The sequence below is a fragment of the Pleuronectes platessa genome, chromosome 20, assembly GCF_947347685.1.
Source record: "Pleuronectes platessa chromosome 20, fPlePla1.1, whole genome shotgun sequence".
NCBI classification, from domain to species: domain Eukaryota; kingdom Metazoa; phylum Chordata; class Actinopteri; order Pleuronectiformes; family Pleuronectidae; genus Pleuronectes; species Pleuronectes platessa.
Window position 1 is genome coordinate 19,435,671 of NC_070645.1, and position 18,243 is coordinate 19,453,913.

The window sequence follows — 18,243 nt, forward strand, 5'->3', positions numbered from 1 at the left end:
TTTAATATCATTTTACGTGTTTATTTAAGTTTATGCAAAAGCTGCTCGTGTGTTTGCACTTTAACCCCTGAGAGCTTCTTAAAACATCTATATTTTAACATCCTTCTTATACTCTGCTCATTGTTCCCTGATTATCTCAGTGAGTTGATACCATGCAGATTTGCCTCAGCGACCTCCTCCTCACAGAGAGAAGGTCCCGGTGTTAATGGCGTCACGCTCTCTGGCTTCTTTACGAGCCGGTGCCGTCGGAGGCCAGAGGAGAAAAGGCCGGCTATCGATGTGTCCGGGCTACTTGGTGACCACACTGACTGCACATGTGGCTTTCCCTTTCTCACCCCCGTGACACTTTAATTGTATTTTCGATATAAATTGATCGGGGGGGGGCGTAGTGGATGCACGTCGGGCTGCCACATTGATTTCTGGGAGAGGTTTTCCCCCCCCCCCCCTCCTCTTCATTCGAGGCGGCAGTAAATTTTGTCCACGGTGGGCAACCGGGAGGGACGGGGGTCACCGCAGCAGACGCCGGGGGTTCGATGCTCCACGCTCGCCTTGTAATATCCTTCGGGGGAGCGAGGGGAAGGGGGGGGGGGGGGGTGGATCTCTCTGTTTCCTTGGATATGACAGTCGGCGGCTGTGTGTGTCACAGTGTCGATCTCACATCTCAGCCCCGAGAGGAGAGAAGGACTCAACAGTTATTAACTGAATTGTCGCGCCGGCAGAGATAGGCCGCTTGATAGACAATCATAGAAAAGAACATTGCAGCTATAACAGCAGGAGAAAGGTAATAATTTTGAAGTGGATTGTTTTCAGCCGAACTGAGTCTCTGTTTGGAAGCGTGAACTGTAAAGCGGAACCAGAAAACAAATAAAACGCTGCGAGATATTCTCCTGGCTTGGTTAGTAAGGAAACACACACACTCACACACACACAGACGCGCACAGACACACACATACGCACAAACACTGCTCCACTCCAGATCCTAATTCGACGATGCTAAAATGCTGCAGCACACTCGAGCTGCTCTGTCAGACAAGAGGAAGGAATGAAAACTGTCATTTTTTTTTAACCAGCGTTTCAAGCACGAGAACAAAATAGTGTTAAAGATGTTAATCCACGAAGCGGCTGCTCTACCGGCGTGTGCCGGCCCGGCCCCCGGTAGAGCAGCATGAATTAGTAAAGCTCCCGAGCACCTGGGATGAAAAGCTTCTGAATATATGATGAGCGTGGAGATTCGTTTGCAGCGCGCTCCCACGTGACCCAGCTGCAACGTACAATACCCCCCCCCCCCCCCCTCCCCCCCCCGCAGTCTGTCTACCGGCCGAGCCAAGAAGGCTTGGCACGGCACGGCACGGCACGGAAACAACAACAACAACTCGCCGCTCAAAGGGAAAGAACACGTTCGTGAGAAACAACCCATCAGAATCAAACGGCTCACTCCGGTTAATGAGACGTCAATAACACAAGTCAGAAGTTCGTCCTATAGAGAATGTTTTCCACTTATCGGGGGGGAAACACATTAAAACCGGCGTTTTGGCTCATTTGGTGCTTGACATGTTTGCAGCCCCCCCCCACCACCCCCCCGAGCCCCCCTTCCCTCCCGTCTGTGAACACGTGACCTCCTGCTTCATCCCTCCACCTCCCCCGGCAGTTATTAGCATGTCCTTGGTTATTAAAGCAGGGACTGGGAAGTGGGCAGGGAAGCAGTGGGGGGGGGGGGGGCTGACTGGACAAGCTTTTGATGAGTTCTCTGAGATAAATATGTTAAAGGGGGGGGGGGGGTTGGATTTAATGGTGGAATTAAAATGTCAGAGCATGCTAAGCTGCTGCTCATGCAAAAAAAATATAAAATGTAAAAGAGGAGATAGTTAGAGGGAACAGGAGGAGCAGCGGGCTCTCGTGGTCGCCTGGCACGGCGGCTCGATGCCGATCCATCGGGGCTGGCAGCCGGCGGACGGGCACACGCCCTCATGCTGTTACTTCACAGACTCGAACCACCGGCGTTTACAGCCCAATGAAAATCGCTCCCTGGGTTCAAACCCCCCCGATGCCGACCTGTGTGTAACCGAACCAGAACACGTGAGGTCTCGTGTTTTTCTTCCTGACTCGAGGTGGACTGTGCAGCTTCACCCACACTTCACTGAAGATGATGTGAATCTGTGTTAGAAAAGAAAAACTGCTCTATCAAAGCTGTCAGAGTTTCTCTGCCAAGGCCCAGATCGGCCCGATTATTGACATGTGCACAGTGTATCAGAAATGTTTGAGTGCTTTCTGCTCTGAAAGTTGATTTTGTTAACGTCTCTGGCTCAAAGTGCTCGTTTCTGGGATGTGTGTGTCTGCAGAGCACCTCTCAGAGATCAGCCGTCAATCAAACCAGAGCAGCCAGCACTCCTGTTTTCAAAATTCATTTTCCGTTGGACGTGGTTATGGCGGCTCAGGCTAACGTCTGTTTTTCCCCCTGAATGAACGAGCCGACTCTCCGGCAGATTAAACAAATATGGAAGCTTTCATGAAGAGTGTTTGAGTCACTGTTGTGCCGTAACAATTAGTAACACAAAGCGGCAAAGTGGGAATTTATTAAACACAAAAACACCACAAACAGCCGCGTCCAACCGCAGTGAGGGTTCTGCAGGGACCCGTGTTCTGATCGCCCCTCGTTCTCTTCTCCCTCCTCAGCTTCACTCGGATTCCGACCGGGGAGACGGGAGCGTGAAGTACGTCCTCACCGGGGACGGGGCCGGGTCCCTCTTCAGGATCGACGAGAAGTCCGGGGACATCCACGCCACCAAGCGGCTGGACCGGGAGGAGAAGGCCTACTACATCCTCCACGCCAAGGCCGTGAACCGCATCACCAACGTGGCGCTGGAGGGCGAGTCCGAGTTCATCATCAAGATCCACGACATCAACGACAACGAGCCGCGCTTCACCAAGGACCCGTACCTGGCTCGAGTCCCGGAGATGTCCGACATCGGTGAGTTCCTGACACTCTCTATATTTTACATTTTATTGTTTTGTCCAAAGCATAAGCTCATAAACCATAAAGATGAGGTTTCACTCTCCCACTGCTGGAAAAGATTTAAATGATAGATAAAGAAACAAATAGTTTTTACGGCTGCAAAACTAAATCCTGGTCAGTTTTTTAAACCATATTCCAAATCATAAAACAGAGGATCCGGTTCACCCAGCACGGAGATGCCAGTCTAACCAGATCACTGGGACTTTATCAATCATAATAATAACGTAATCACTAATTAACGCAGGGACACGTTTGTTTTACGACCACAGAACAAACAAGGAACCGCGTCACAGCACCGGCGCAGATAATCTTCCTAAATACAGTTTTGTGTCTTATTAAAAAACGACATTTTAATTTAATTACCGACGTCGCCGGCTCAGTCATCACAGCGAGTAACCGCCGGTTCTATTTCTGTGACGCCAGCTCCTGTTTTTCATCTGTTGCCTCTTCGCTCGGCACCAAATTAAACTTTAATTCACCGTGCACTCTGCTCCGGCTGCCGGTCTGAAAGCACACGCCGGCCTCATGAATATAGATAAACAATATGAAAAGCCTCCTGATCAATACCTGCATGAAAACATGGAGTGAACTCTGTGTTGTGCTGCTGCTGCTGCTCCGGGGCCTGAGGGACATGAGGGACGTGGGGGACGTGAGGGACGTGAGGGACGCTGGTTCCTGCAGCAGAGACATGTGACAGAGCTGTCACTTGGTTCAGCCCCCCCCCCCCAGCACTTATCTAAGGGCAGCACGGGTGCCCATGGCAACAACCGAGGTGTGATGTCACCGCTTGGCAGAGCATGTGTTCACGAGTGACTGCGCGGAGACGCTGCCCCCCCCCCCCCCACCCCCCGTGAGTCTCGGTCAGGGACGGCTCAGTGAAGTTCCTCTGGAAGCCACCGGGTCAGAAAAGCCTCTTTGAGTCTAACTCCCTCGTTAAAGGTTTTCAGAGATCAGGGTTCGGTGAACTTCAGACCTGGTCCACGGTTCCTCGGCTCCGCTCATCCTCACACTTCACACTGATCTTTTTTAAAAAAGTAGGAAACTCACTCACATCAAATCCAGAGAAGTTCCACGAGGTCGTTATCTCATTGTATCGCACAATTCTATATTTATACCACTTTGCCATTAAATATTTCTACTCAATTAATTCCCCCCCCCCCCCCCCCCCCCCCCCCTGGGGGGGGTAACACTTGGCTCAACCTCTTCCCTCTGTTCTGCTGAAACAGATCTTCAGTCTTTTCTCTGGAGGAGGAAATGGATCCGAGTCGTTTCTCCTGCGATCAGATATTTGGCTTCTCACACTCCACAGACACGTGGACTCGCTGAGAGGCTGCCGGGGGTTTGATGCTCACAGAGATTCACTTTAGAAAAAAAATACATTAGGACTTATCGATCAGCCGTGTGAATCAATCAGGTGTGGGGGGGGGGGAGTGGCCGAGGAGAAAAGATCGGGATTCGAACCCTCATCAGAAGGTTTATCCAACAGGCCATTTTCACTGTGTATTGAAGAGTTGATCTGAATCACCATTGTGAATCTCCCCCCCCTCCCCCCCGCAGGCACCTCAGTGATTCAGGTGACGGCCATCGACGCCGATGACGCCACCTACGGGAACAGCGCCCGGGTGGTGTACAGCATCCTGGAGGGGCAGCCATACTTCTCCGTGGACCCGGAAACCGGTAAGTCACCAGTTCGAATCCACTGGGAGGTTCTCTAAACCCACTGGGACCAGAGGAAAACTTCCACTAACACTGTCTCAGCTACTGGGAATAATAGAGACATGACATCCCTAACACTGAATATGTCATATCCAGACTTAAAGGTATACACACGTATATGTTGCACCGGTCTTAAAGGTATACACACACCCTTTTACCCTAAAATCCTATTTTCCAATGGTCTGAATCTGAGTCCAATGGTCTGAATCTGTGGAGCAGATCAGGAGAGAGATTTCTGGAGGAGGTCTTCCTGGTGAAACCTGACGAATCCAGAACCCAGTTACCGGTCTGATCAAATTAAAACAATTCATCAGGAATAGAACTTTCTCTTTAGAGCGAATCCAGAAACACCAACATGTCGGCTTCCTCTAGAGCGACGGGGGTTTGGAGTCAGAGAGAGAGAGAGAGAGAGAGCGGCACATCACCAAACCCCAACATGTAGCCTCGTGCTAGTTTTAATCATTAATGTGCGATTTGGAACGCGTCCCGCTCGGGTCTTTACTTCTGCTTAAACAAAAGGGAAACGACGACAACAGCAAAAAAAAAAAAAAAAAAAAGAAGCCATTTGCAGATTAGCGGAGGGATTAACAGTAATATGGTTTATCCCACATGTGGAATGTAAGCTGACATCCCCCCCGTACACAGAGACATGCCTGGACATCCCATTATAAGCAGGGTTTGTTTCCGCTCTCCTCCTCTGTGTGCGTGTGTTGTCGTCATTAAGCGACAACAAAAGGTACACAACACCTTCGCCTGCCTTCTCTCAGCTGAGCGTTAAAGATACAAGATACATTTATTAATCCCACACACATGCACAGACACACTACATGCTAATGGGGGGGAATTTGTCCTCTGCTTTTGACCCATCTGGGGTCCGGGGAGCAGAGGTTGGGGCAGTAAGGTGCCTTGCTCAGGGGCACTTATATTGTCTCCACCCGCCTCCACCTGACAGGAAGTGAGACGCAGACGCACCTTTTGAATCTGCTCTGACTCTCCGGAGCCTTTAACAGACTCTTAATTCCAAAGAGAAGATAAATGATCCGGTGTTTTTGGAGACGTGGAGAATTAAAGGAGCACTCTGTGGGTTTTTCACCGTCTTTGGTTTTTAGGCTTATCGGCAAAATCCCCGAGAGCACGATCCACCACGCCGTGCTCCTGCTCGTACAGAGCGAGGGCACCGACCTTTCGGTAATAAAATGTTCTCAGTGCTTTAATTATGTGGCCGGTAGATGCATTAATCAAAAATATGAAATAACCAAAATTCAATACGGACGATGCAGGCAGAGGTTTTTTCTTTTCTCTCGGCCGAGTTCAGTGATTTGTCAGATACAGTCCACCGGGGCTGATTCTGGGTTTTGTTCTGAAGGGATTTGATGAAGTTGTTCTGGTTTTTATGTTCCCACACATCAGAACGTTACATCAGCAGCTGCAGAGCGACCAGAGGTGGAAGCTCTGGAGGTCAAGAGGTCACGAGCTGCTCTTGTGTTGAGCACTCGTCAGATATTTTCAGTTCTGGGAAAAGAAGAGAAAAATAAAAAACGTTCAAAACGAGTTGACGATTAAACAGAAGAGTCCGAAACGCTTCAATGGCTCTCTGGCTCGTTTTCAGGTTTTTCACTTTTAATATAATAGATAAAGACGTAATAATAAAAACTTTAACAAGTCATAAAAATAAACAGAAACTCGCAGATGTTGCAAGTCGAGCTAAAAGTGAAAAGTACCTGGAAATAGATCTACTTCAGATACATGAAATCTGCAGATATTAAATTGATTTTAATGGATAAAGATGATATCTGTGTTTAATCTGTGTATTTTCACTCAGGCCTGATCAAGACGGCTCTGCCCGACATGGACCGAGAAGTCAAGGAGAACTACCAGGTGGTGATCCAGGCCAAAGACATGGCCGGTCAGATGGGCGGCCTCTCAGGAACCACCACGGTCAGCATCACGCTGTCCGACGTGAACGACAACCCGCCGCGCTTCACCAAGAGTGAGTAGAGCCCCCCCCCCCCCAAACACACACACAACAGACACACACACTGACCCGTGGAACCCTCTCGTCTGAGCGAGCAGCCCCCATCTGGTGTCAGTTTCAAAACGAGTTTGGATTATTGCAGGCTGCTCTGGGTTCTGTGCCACCGAGGCCGGGGCTCTTAAAGGGGAGTAATTAAATATAGAGCCATATGACGGAGGGAGAGGTCCCGCAAAGTGCATCAGATCATCCCTGTAATCCCTATTAAATGGAGAGAGTACATTCACTGGGTTTTATCTCCTCTTCCTCTTCCTCTTCCTCCCGCTTTGTCTCTCTGTCGTTATTAAGTCTCTCTCCTGCTGCCTGTTACTCCATAAAACCAATGTTCTCAATTCACTGCTTCAAACTGTCCTTGGTGCGCTGCTCTTTTTATGTTACACTCATGATACATCACTCCCTCGCTCTTCACTCTCTCTCTCTCTCTCTATCTCTTTCCGTCTCACACATTGTCTCCCTTTGTCTCTCACCCCCTCCTCCTCCTCTTCTTCATCGCCTCCTCTCCTGCATTTTGCCGGCAGCAGCCAGATCAGATTGACAGATTACCGGTGTCGTTGTGTTACCCCCCCCCCCCCCGCCATGAGCTTACTGTAAGGGGGGGGGGGGGGACACGTGCGCACAGCAGGCGACGCAGAGGAAAAACACACAACCACAGAACTCCCGCTGTCCTTCCGTTTATCACCCTCCTCCTCCTCTTCCTCCTCTTCCTCCTCTTCCTCCTCCTCCCATCAGTGTTTAGGCAGGTGGAGGAGGAGGATGGGGGGGGGGGGGGTGCAGTTGCTGTCATCTCATCCTCGCCGCCAATGAATGAACAGCAAGAGGAGGGACGGAGAGTGAGAGAGAGAGACAGAGAGATGGATACGAAGGGGATGAGGGGATGACAGGAGGGGAAGATAGAGGAAGAAAGACGAAGAGTGAGGCAGACGACAAAAAGACAGGCCGTGATGGAGGGAGCAGGGGGGGGGAGAGGGTGGGGGGGGGGGGCGGACAGAGGGGAAGATTGAAAGAGGGAGAAAGAGAAAGAAATATTGTAATGGGAAACCCGGAGGAGGAAGAGTGTCAGGAAGCGATATGATTGTCGTCTGCAGGAGTGATGCCTCCTCTCCTCCACCCAATGCTAAACACCGGTTAGCCTAGGGAACCTTCTCCTGGTGCGTCACTTCCAGGGTGTGTGTGTGTCTGTGTGTGTGTGTGTGTGTGTGTGTGTGTGTGTCAGCGTCACGGCGACCTGCCGACTCAGGCGTTGCCAAAACAGTGTCAGCATGTTTTATTAGTGTGTCAGTGTTGTTTGTCTCCGCAGGCTGTGTGTGTACTGTGTGTGTGTACTGTGTGTGTGTGCTGTGTGTGTACATCACGCTCCTGCAGTCCAGATATTTATTTAAACACACGAGATGCGAGCGCGGCCGCGCCGCTGACAGGACGCCATCAATCCCCCCCGCCTCCGACCAGGAAATCATCTCGCACAATAGCAACAACGCAAAAAAGGAGACGCAATTAATTTGTGTTGAGCAAATTGGCCGAGGAGTTATGTGACGTCCCGAAACTCTGAGTTGTGAGTCGATGCCGTGAAACTTATGTTAGAAGATCAAATGTGAGATGAAATATGAAACCAGCTCCGCAGTGGATCTTCTTCTTCTTCTTCTTCTTCTTCTTCTTCTTCTTCTTCTTCTTCTTCTTCTTCTTCTTCTTCTTCTTCTTCTTCTTCTTCTTCTTCTTCTTCTTCTCCGTCCTGACTGCGCCGCTCTCTGATTGGTTCAGACTCACTCACAAGAGGCGCTCGGGCCGTGAGGTGTTTGTTTGTAATTTGACTTCTTTGTGCGTTTTGTGGATTAATCTCTGGGTCCAATTTAAGGTCGTTAAAGTTTCTTAATTAAGCTTTTAATTCTGATAATTTGCCCAAATTCAAAATAAAAGCATTGATCTGACCTTTTACAAAATGTCCTCTTTGCAAAGAAAACAATTAAATGGAACTCAACAGAAAAACTAAGGAGGTGATCCTCGGTCGTTTTTCTTCCTGCAGCTTGTCGCCTAACTTTAAAATTCTCTCTCTCTCTCTCTCTCTCTCTCTCTCTCTCTCTCTCTCTCTCTCTCCGCAGCCGTGTACGAGTTCCGGGTGCCCGAGTCCCTCGAGCTGGGCTCCACGGTGGGACTGATCCGAGCCGTGGACGGAGACATCGGCGAGAACGCGGCGATGGACTACCGGGTCATCGGGGTCGACGGGCCCGGCTGGTTCGACATCGCCACCAACAGGAGCACACAGGACGGCATGATCGTGCTGAGGAAGGTCAGTCTGGGGACTGGATGTGGTGGTGGGGGGGTCTAAACGTTGATATGAACTATAATTACCTTGTGCATGCATCATATTTAAAGTTAAACTTATTGAAAATCTTCAGGATGATGAATTTAAAGCCTCATAAAGCTTCATGTGCACAAATTGCTGCAGCTCACAAAGTGTTGATCACTTGGATTTGCTTCCTTTCCTCGACTCCTTTCCTCGACTCCTTTCCTCGGCCGCACACCAAACCTGCTCTTTGTGTATAGGCAGGAAACATTTCTTTAAAACTGAATTCGATAAAGAAACAAAAATCACAGAAGCGTTCTGTCTGCAGCCGGGAGCCGGACGCTGCAGTTATTAGATTTCATCTTCCTCTTCCTCTTCCTCTACACGTGTTGTGAGTGAGATTCATTCTTCCTCTCGGCCTGAGACCCAAGCAGGAGTATTGATGCCGGGGTATGGATCGTGGTGTGCCGCGGTGTGTTTCTGATGTATTCAACAGAATCCGGCAGCTGCCTCGTGAAGCCGCCTCCCTGCAGCCGCCATCGATCGCCTCCATCATCCCATCATTAAGTGGAAGATGACATAACTGCCTTTTGTGCTGCGGTGTGCGGCAGAGTGTGTGTTTGTGGGGAGTGCGCCTGGCCCAAACCTGAACCTGATAATTAAATGGAGTTGTGGAGTGGGAGTGTGTGTCCCGTCCGAGCCTCCACCGCTTCCTTCAAAGCACCGCTCCCCCCCCACCCCCCTCCTCCCACCTTAACACAAAGCTGCAGAAACCAACGACTCACAATATGTTATTATTCGTGGCTTCAGAAGGAGGTTTGTTCCATCCCGAGCTTTCAAGGGTGATCACGGAGCTGGCGTCCTTTCATATGTACAGGAGGAAGCCGGCGAGGAGCCCCCCCCCCCCCCCCGCCACTGGGCTCCCAGTCGTTAAGATGCAATGCTCGGCAATTATTTCCATCAATAGGGGGGAAGGTGTGTGTGTGGGGGGGGGGGGGGAGGGGGGAGATACCTTCAGTGGCTGCGACTTCAGAACAAAGTTCAGAGAAGGAACATAAAACATATAACACACTGCCAACATGCACAACAACACAAAGGTCCAGCTCATCATGATGCTCATCAGAGGATGGAGGTGCATCATGATGAGCTGGACCCGCAGGATTATACATCATAATAAATATGATAAGCAAAAAAAATTGTGAAATGAAAAGTCCAGAATAAACATAATGCATGAGCAGCAACGACAGCACGACGCCTTTATTAGGATCAGGACGGAAACAGTTTCTGGAAGTGAAAACATCTCTCGTCATTTAACTTCATACTTTATCACGATCATGTGTTTTCTGTGGAGATAATAAAACGTTGTAAAACCTTTTTATAATAATAATAATAATAGTTATAATCTATATTTTCCCTTGTGAAGTTGAATGAAACACAACAAACTCCGATGTGGCGTTTTTCTCTGAGACACAATCTGACTCCATGATCTCGTTATTCAGACAAAAAGAAAAAACATCAAGAGACGACTTTGATTGATGGTTTCAAAGAATCAGAAAATCAATTAGTTGAAAAACACAAAACATCAAATGAGTGAAAATATCTCAATGTGTTATTGAGTGTGTCGGTTCCTCTGCAGAGCGACCCGCTCATTAGACGACGCTCTGGGAAAGTTTGTCAGTTTAATGAACAGAATCAGAATCTGACCTGAAGTTAAACGCGGCCGGATGCTCTGCATGTAGATGAGTGTTCTGAGAATGCTCGGCTGAACGTGCTGCTGAATACAGATGAATGTTTAAAAGTAAATGTGAAGAGACAAAAGCTTCGATTAAAGAGAAAACACAAAACATCACCGGGAGATTTTCCTTTTCACTGCAAGAAAACAGAGAAACACGTGAAGTCAAACTTCCTCCTGACTCGTTTCCTTTGCTTTTCAGCCGCTGGACTTCGAGAGGAAGCGTCAGTACAGCCTCCGGGTGCAGGTGGAGAACGTGCACATCGACCCCCGCTTCTTCTCCATGGGCCCGTTCAGGGACGAGGCCACCGTCAAGATCGTGGTGGAGGACGTGGACGAGCCGCCGGTGTTCCAGCGGGTCAGCTACGTGATGGAGGTCAAAGAGGACGCGGCCCGGAACACCATCATCGGCTCCGTCAGCGCCTCCGACCCCGACGACAAGAACAGCCTGGTCAGGTAGGTCCAGGGACTCGGGGGTTAATTCATAAACTCACAGGATTAATTTCAACAAATCAAAACAACAAAACAGAGCTGTTAGAAATACTTAAGTAAAGACAAATAACAACAAATGGATTAATTATTAATCAACTAAAATGATATATCAAACCTTCAAACTAAAGAAACGTCCTTCAGCTTGTGAGGAAACAGAAAACCATGAATCACAAAATCTAACTTCAGAATTCAACTTTCTAAAGTCTCATGAATTTCACTTTAAGAATAAGAATAAACTTTATTTGTTTGTCACCGTTCAGACAGGAAGTGCAGCTCAAAGTGTTTTACAGAAGATATAAATATAAATCATATCTTGATAATAAAAATATGTGAAATGTAATTCATATAAAAGAATTTCAAGAAAAGTGGTTCAGAAGTTTTATTGTGAATCTTCAAAAAGACAAACAGCAGCTGTACAAACTCGAGTCAGTAAAACATGTTGGATCAGACTTTTGATTATTTGACCTTTAATTCAGCTCTATTATAATAATTGTGTGATATGATAATAACTGATGAATTAAAGGTTCACTCTCTCCTGAGCTTCAGTCACATTCAGTAAAGAATCCAGTGAGTGAACCTTGAGTTTAAAATGAGTTTAATATCCTCTCTTCTCTGATGTTCTATAAGAAGAATCCATCACGTCGATGTAAAGTGTGAAATGAGGCTAAACCTGCAAAGGAGGATCTTTGTCCTTCAGCACAAACACAAACACACACATCACTAGAACACAACCCCGTCAATTAGACTCACAAAACGCTGCTTAGCACCGAAATGGGACAAAAGTTCGGTCGCACAACTCGTCTCCTGTTAGAGGGGGGGGGGGGGGGGGGGGGGGGGGGGGTGATGGCAGCGTCTCCGTCTCAAAGACTTTTCATCTTTATGACGCACTGAGGGAGTTGCCTCTCAAGGTTGAAGTTCCACCACTTTACTGCAGGTGTCAAATATGATATCATTCTCTTTTATGGCCCATCATCAAGGAGGAAGCCGCCCGGTGGCATTTAGAGGAGGAGGAGGAGGAGGAGGAGGAGGAGGACCATCTCCTGCCAGGGAACCTGAGGGCCGCCTGGCAGGAGATGGTTATCTTTATTAGCTGGCACGGCCGCCGCACACGCTGACACGTGCACATTTAGGCCTCGGTGCACACACAGACACACACACACAGACACACAACTTCTCCTGTTGGACGGACGTGCACGTGTGTAGAGGACACTGTCGTCTTCTACGTCCTCAGACAAACTGAAGTCGGGTCAAACCTCAAATCAAGATCGTTCTGATATCGGACGGAGAAGCTTCCTGTTCAGCAGTTTGACTTCAGTTAATCTTCAGTTAAAGACTGAAGATTAATTTTAAACATCAACAACACTCTGTTCATGTTTGTTATTGACCTGAGGGTAAATAAATCTGAGTTATTATTAACCTGGGAAACAAGAGCTTCAGTCATAGAAGCACATGACTCAGAACCACATCATTCCAAACTTTCATCATCAGAACTTCACACAAAGTCGACTCTGTTGATAAAAGCAAAGTGATAAATTCCTCATCTGCTACAGAAACTAAAATCATGAAGCTTTGGGCAGAAAGTTGGAGACACAAGTTCTCGTTAGGAAGATTCAGACCACGAGGTTCATCATCATTTATTCTATTATATTTATGGATCGTCTTGAGGAACTTAAATACTTCCCCAGATTGATCACGTGTCAAACCAGAAACCTTTTGACCTCCACACTCAGATACTTCTACTGGTTGACCAGTGACTTGTGAAAACACTGTGGTTCTGTGGCCGGTCGTGCTCCTCCTGCACAGAGGACAGAGGAGACATGTCCCGGCAGTCCTCTCGTGTCCTTCGTCTCTTCCTCCCTGCAGCTTCCTGCTGAGAGCAGCACTCCGGACGAGGCGCCGTTATCTCCCCGTCATTAATCAGCGTGGGGGGGGGTTAGCCGGCTGAATTATTGGGAATATTAGAAAAGCAATTAGCACGACGCAGCTTTAACAAGGTTAGAGTTACTGTCGGTGTGGAGGGAGGAGGAGGTGGAGGTGGGACGTGGGGGGAGTGTTTGGATAAAGACACTTAAATGGGTAATGCAGGAGAAGCAAGCAGGGAGGGAGGGAGGAGGGAGGGAGGGAGGGAGGAGAAGGGAGGTAGATCTGTGGAGGAGGAGGGAGGAGGAGGTGCAGTCAGAGCCCCGGTTCACCGACTCCCCTCGAGGTCTCCTCCCTCTCACACCCGGCCTCCTGATGCTGCTCCTCCATTAATCACACTGATGTGTCCCCGTCGTCTGGAGGGAGAGAGGAAACAACACAACGCTGTGTGTGTGTGTCTGTGTGAGTGTAGTTTGTTAGAGGCTCAATTCACCAGTGACACACGTGTGTATACGTCCTGTATCAGGTCCTGCTGATGGTTTTAGGCTCATGTGACCAGATGGATCTTCATGAAACCAGTCCGGCTTCTTTAAGGGACTCAAACCTCCGAGTGTGAGAAGTTTGGTTTCAGATCCAAACTCGTCCCTCCACCTGGGCCCACGTCACACCTCCACCCACTCAGGGGAGTCTCTCTCTGTTTCCTGCAGGTACTCCATCGACCGGCGCACCGACATGGACCGAGTGTTCAACGTGCACGCGGGGAACGGGTCGGTGTTCATCCTCCGGGAGCTGGACCGGGAGGAGGACGCCTGGCACAACATCTCCGTCATCGCCACCGAGTTCAGTGAGTTCAGACAGTTTCTCTCCGGCCGCTTCCTCCCAGACAAATTGGGTTTTCGGGGCCGATACGATCTTAATGGTCGGACTGGAACGTCTGGGATGAGTCGGCAAAGAATCAGAACTAATCCAGTTCACCCAGTTCTGACCGATGGCTGCTGCTTGTTCTCAGGAAGTGGGAGAAACCAGACAGTCTGTTTTTAGAAAGTTTCATTTATTGCATTTTGTCCGAAATCTTTCAAAGTGAATTGTTTGATCCATCAGCAAACTTCAGTTCTTCCTGTTAATTCATTAACTTTCTTATAATCTTGACTAATTCCATGTTTGTTCCTCTCAGTGAAACTCAAACCTTCAAAGACATATGCTTTTTTATGGTTAAAAGTGTTTATTAAAAATGAATCGAAGCCGGAACGCTCGTGAGGACAGAGGAGTTTTATTTTGGAAACTGTGTTTTTAAAGGAAAACACGGATTTAGCCTGAAAAACCTTCAGAGGCTCGAGTCCCTGTAGACAAAATATTAAATGTAGCATCAATGGTTTCTGTTTTTTATTCATGCTGCTTTGTTTGAATAATGTTTTATTTATTTATTTGTCTTAATTAATCCCCAGAATGCAATTTTCTTAATTATTTACATGTGTCGGCTAAAGAAAAATTAATGTAGAAGCGACGATGACTTAAGAGATGTATTTTTTTATGAGTTATTTACTTTTTCATGTAACTTTCATGTTTCAAATCACTGGAAACAGCGACACACACCGAACACGTGACCCAACAGCATCAGTGGGACTCACTCTCTCTCTCCCTCACTCACTCTCTCTCTCTCTTTCTCAGACAACCCACGACAGATCAGTCGAGTTCCCGTCTTCATCCGAGTTCTCGACGTGAACGACAACGCTCCAACGTTCGCTTCAAGCTACGAGACGTTTGTGTGCGAGAACGCAAAAGCCAATCAGGTGAGTCGAAGCTGAGAGACACACGTGTTGTGTAGACGGAATAAATAATATACGCAGAAACCCAAAATACAAATATCTGATAAAATGAGAAGAAAAAACTTCTCGGAGCATCTTGCACTTGTTGGATTTTTCCTGAAAGTCAAGTCCGTTTTATTAAAACATCTCGGGGTCAATTCAGAGCTCGTCCGGTTCACACTTCATATCAGAATATGTACAGAGACCTGACATTTCCCCCGAGGAAGCCCTGTCCTTTAATATGTAGAAAGGTTGAACAGATCCCAGGTCAGGGCGGGTAGACGTCCGCCTCCAGAGAAGAGGAGGAGGAGAAGAAGAAGAAGAAGAAGAAGAAGAAGAAGAAGAAGAAGAAGAAGAAGAAGGGGCTGAATAGTGAAACCAATAATACAAATAACTGAGGGGGGGGGGGGTTTGTCACGTGCTGATGCACTGGACTCGTGAAAAGCTCTCGAAGCATCATCCCGTGTTTCATTGACACGGCTCGATTCCAGGAAGTGGAGGTTTGTGTTTCCTGACCCGTCTGCTTCTGGTTTCAGAGGATCCAGACCGTGAGCGCCACCGACCCGGACGAGCCCCTCGGAGGTCACCGCTTCTCCTTCAGTCTCGCCCAGGAGGCTGCTGGGAAGGCCAACTTCTCTGTGCGTGATAACAAAGGTAATTACCCCCCCCCCCCCAATGTCATCACAAGGTTTCAAGAGTTGATTTTTGGGCCTGTTGGGCCTCGTGAAGGTTTAGACTCTAGGTTCTGGAGGTTTAGACTCTAGGTTCTGGAGGTTTAGACTCTAGGTTCTGGAGGTTTAGACTCCAGGTTCTGGTTCAGGTGATTTCCTGCTGCTCACTAACAGGACATCCTGTCGTCCTCAGACAACACGGCGTGGATCCTCACGCGCAGGAACAACTACAACAGCGTCCAGATGAGCATCTACCACGTGCCGGTGGTGATCTCCGACGGCGTGTTCCCGATGCAGAGCAGCACGTGCACGCTCACCATCCGGGTGTGCACGTGCGACCGCGAGGGAAACATGAAGCTGTGCAACGCCGAGGCGCTCACGGCGAGGGCGGGACTCAGCACCGGGGCCCTGGTGGCCATCCTGCTGTGTGTCATCATCCTGCTCAGTGAGTAAACTTCCCAGCATGCACCTCAGCTTCAGGTCGGGCACCGGAGATGTCACACGGCGCCTCACAGGGGTTAAGGGGGCGGATCCTGGGGGCGGATCCTGGGGGCGGATCCTCTGACGGTGACCACGGCCAATAGGATCTTTTAATTTGAACAGAATCTCAGCTGCAGGAATCAAACTTTATGTTTCCCTGTAAACACACGTTGTGCTTTAGGATGAAGGACATTGGTTCAGCTGCTCAGAGCTAATTGACTCCATGTTTGATGTTAGTCTGTCCCCCCCCCCCCCCAATGTCCTGATATACAGTAAGTTGTGTTTCTAGCACACAAGGTAATTTGCTGTGTTCTTAAACTGCATCCCTTTGTGATCTTAAGCAGCCGTGGCCCTGAGGAGGAGGAGGAGGGGGGGGGGGGGGGTATACATAATGCATCCTCGTGCTCGGTCTACAAAGTCAGACAAAGTCCCTGAATATCAGGCAGCATCACGATTCCCCCCGGACGCTCGCTGGCCTTCAGAGCGAGGACAGGCAGAGAAGCACAAGTCACAGATTGTCTTTGTTTGTTGTCCTCGTTTGTCCCTGTGCAGTGATCGTGGTGCTGTTCGCCGCCCTGAGGAGACAGAGGAAGAAGGAGCCTCTGATCATCTCCAAGGAGGACGTCAGGGACAACGTGGTCAGCTACAACGATGAGGGCGGCGGAGAGGAGGACACTCAGGCCTTTGATATCGGCACGCTGCGCAACCCGGAGGCCATCGAGGACAGCAAGCAGCGGAGGGACATCGTCCCCGAGACCTTCTACCCTCCGGTCCGCCGGCCGGTGCTGCCCCCCCCGGCCCGGGACAATAACGGGGACGTGAGGGACTTCATCAACCAGCGGCTCCAGGACAACGACGGCGACCCGACGGCGCCGCCGTACGACTCCCTGGCCACGTACGCCTACGAGGGGAACGGCTCGGTGGCCGAGTCCCTCAGCTCGCTGGAGTCGGTGACCACCGAGGGCGACCAGGACTACAACTACCTGAGCGAGTGGGGGCCGCGCTTTAAGAAGCTGGCGGACATGTACGGGGGGGACGACAGCGACAGGGACTCCTAACGAGAGCCCGGAGAAACACACACGGTGAAAACTTTCCGGTTCTGGTGCAAGTGTGGTGTGAAGAGCGGCGGCGCGGGGTGGGGGGAATCGAACCCTGTCCGTCCGGGAGCTCCTCCGCCGAACACCGACCACCTTCCAGTCGTCCCCTCGGTGACCTCACGTAGACTTTGTGTGTCCAGTCAGTGTTAGTTGCGTCCTTGCGAGGGAACAGTGAAGAGACTTTGTGTCGGGACTTTTTTCTCTGTGTGTATATGGGGGGTGTACATGAGGCCCAAATATATCTATACCGACATTTTCTTTTGTTTTTGGGGTGGGGGGTTGGGGGGGGTTGGGGGGGGTGGGGGTGTGGGGGGGCGTTGTTTCTCCAAAGCTGCCTGTGATGGACTCGCTCAACAAGCAGATTTGTGTACTTTTCAGTGTTTCTGGGACAAAAAACCATGCTGCATATTGTGAGTTCTATCTTAGCTTGTGTACTTGCGGTGACATGATTCGCTGTACAGTCGTTTTCTATCGTCCACGTGACTCCGCCCCCCTTTCAGCGACAGTTCTGGTTGGTGCAGGAGAGAAGTCGTGGTGCACTGCTGTCGACGAGTGGCGGCTGAAACGGACTCTTGGGATTTCGGTTGTGTCATTTTTTACGGTATCTGCTTCTCCATCAACACACAGCTGTGTGCGTTTGCTGTGTGCGTTTGCTGTGAGTCGAGGCCGAGACACCAAACACTCCTTGAGCTGAATGTCGTCACAAGCAGTTTTTCTCTCTGTGTGAAAGCAACAGTGTTATTTTCAAAGCTGATAAAAAAATATATATATATATAGAAAATCACTAACATGTGCCAGACTCAGTTAAAGCAGCACTATGTAAGTTTTACTGAGCCGCAGCGCCCCCTGCAGCCACGTGAGGGGACTCACTCTGTCGGGGGCTTCGTGTCCGAGCGATGGATATTACCCATAATCCCCGGCTTCCTGACCCAGAAGAGCTGCTGCTGTATCAAATCCACCAAACTGTTCAGAATCCTTCATGTTTTAACAGTTTCCTGCTGAATATTAGAGATAAACCAATAACTTCTGAGTGTTTTAAACTGATCTGGGTTCAGCTTCACAGGAGA

At 49.2% G+C, this 18,243-nt stretch overlaps 1 protein-coding gene across 1 annotated transcript; it reads left to right on the forward strand.

Moving 5' to 3' along the window:
- Positions 1–1,920: 1,920 nt before the first annotated feature.
- On the forward strand, positions 1,921–17,437 carry LOC128426222 (cadherin-6). Its single transcript, XM_053413084.1, has 11 exons — positions 1,921–2,076; positions 2,674–2,968; positions 4,571–4,690; positions 6,552–6,719; positions 8,855–9,042; positions 10,974–11,227; positions 13,831–13,967; positions 14,792–14,913; positions 15,465–15,582; positions 15,793–16,044; positions 16,632–17,437. Exons 1-11 carry the CDS (start codon positions 1,921–1,923, stop codon positions 17,135–17,137), a joined length of 2,316 nt encoding a protein of 771 aa, XP_053269059.1. The 3' UTR covers positions 17,138–17,437.
- Positions 17,438–18,243: the final 806 nt, after the last annotated feature.

Bases quoted from the DNA above. Each gene is read 5' to 3' on its own strand.
- LOC128426222 (XM_053413084.1), top strand. From the start codon at position 1,921: ATGCCGATCCATCGGGGCTGGCAGCCGGCGGACGGGCACACGCCCTCA. The intron at 2,077-2,673 runs GTGAGGTCTCGT...CTCCCTCCTCAG, and splicing joins GTGTAACCGAACCAGAACAC to CTTCACTCGGATTCCGACCG. The intron at 6,720-8,854 runs GTGAGTAGAGCC...CTCTCTCCGCAG, and splicing joins CCCGCCGCGCTTCACCAAGA to CCGTGTACGAGTTCCGGGTG.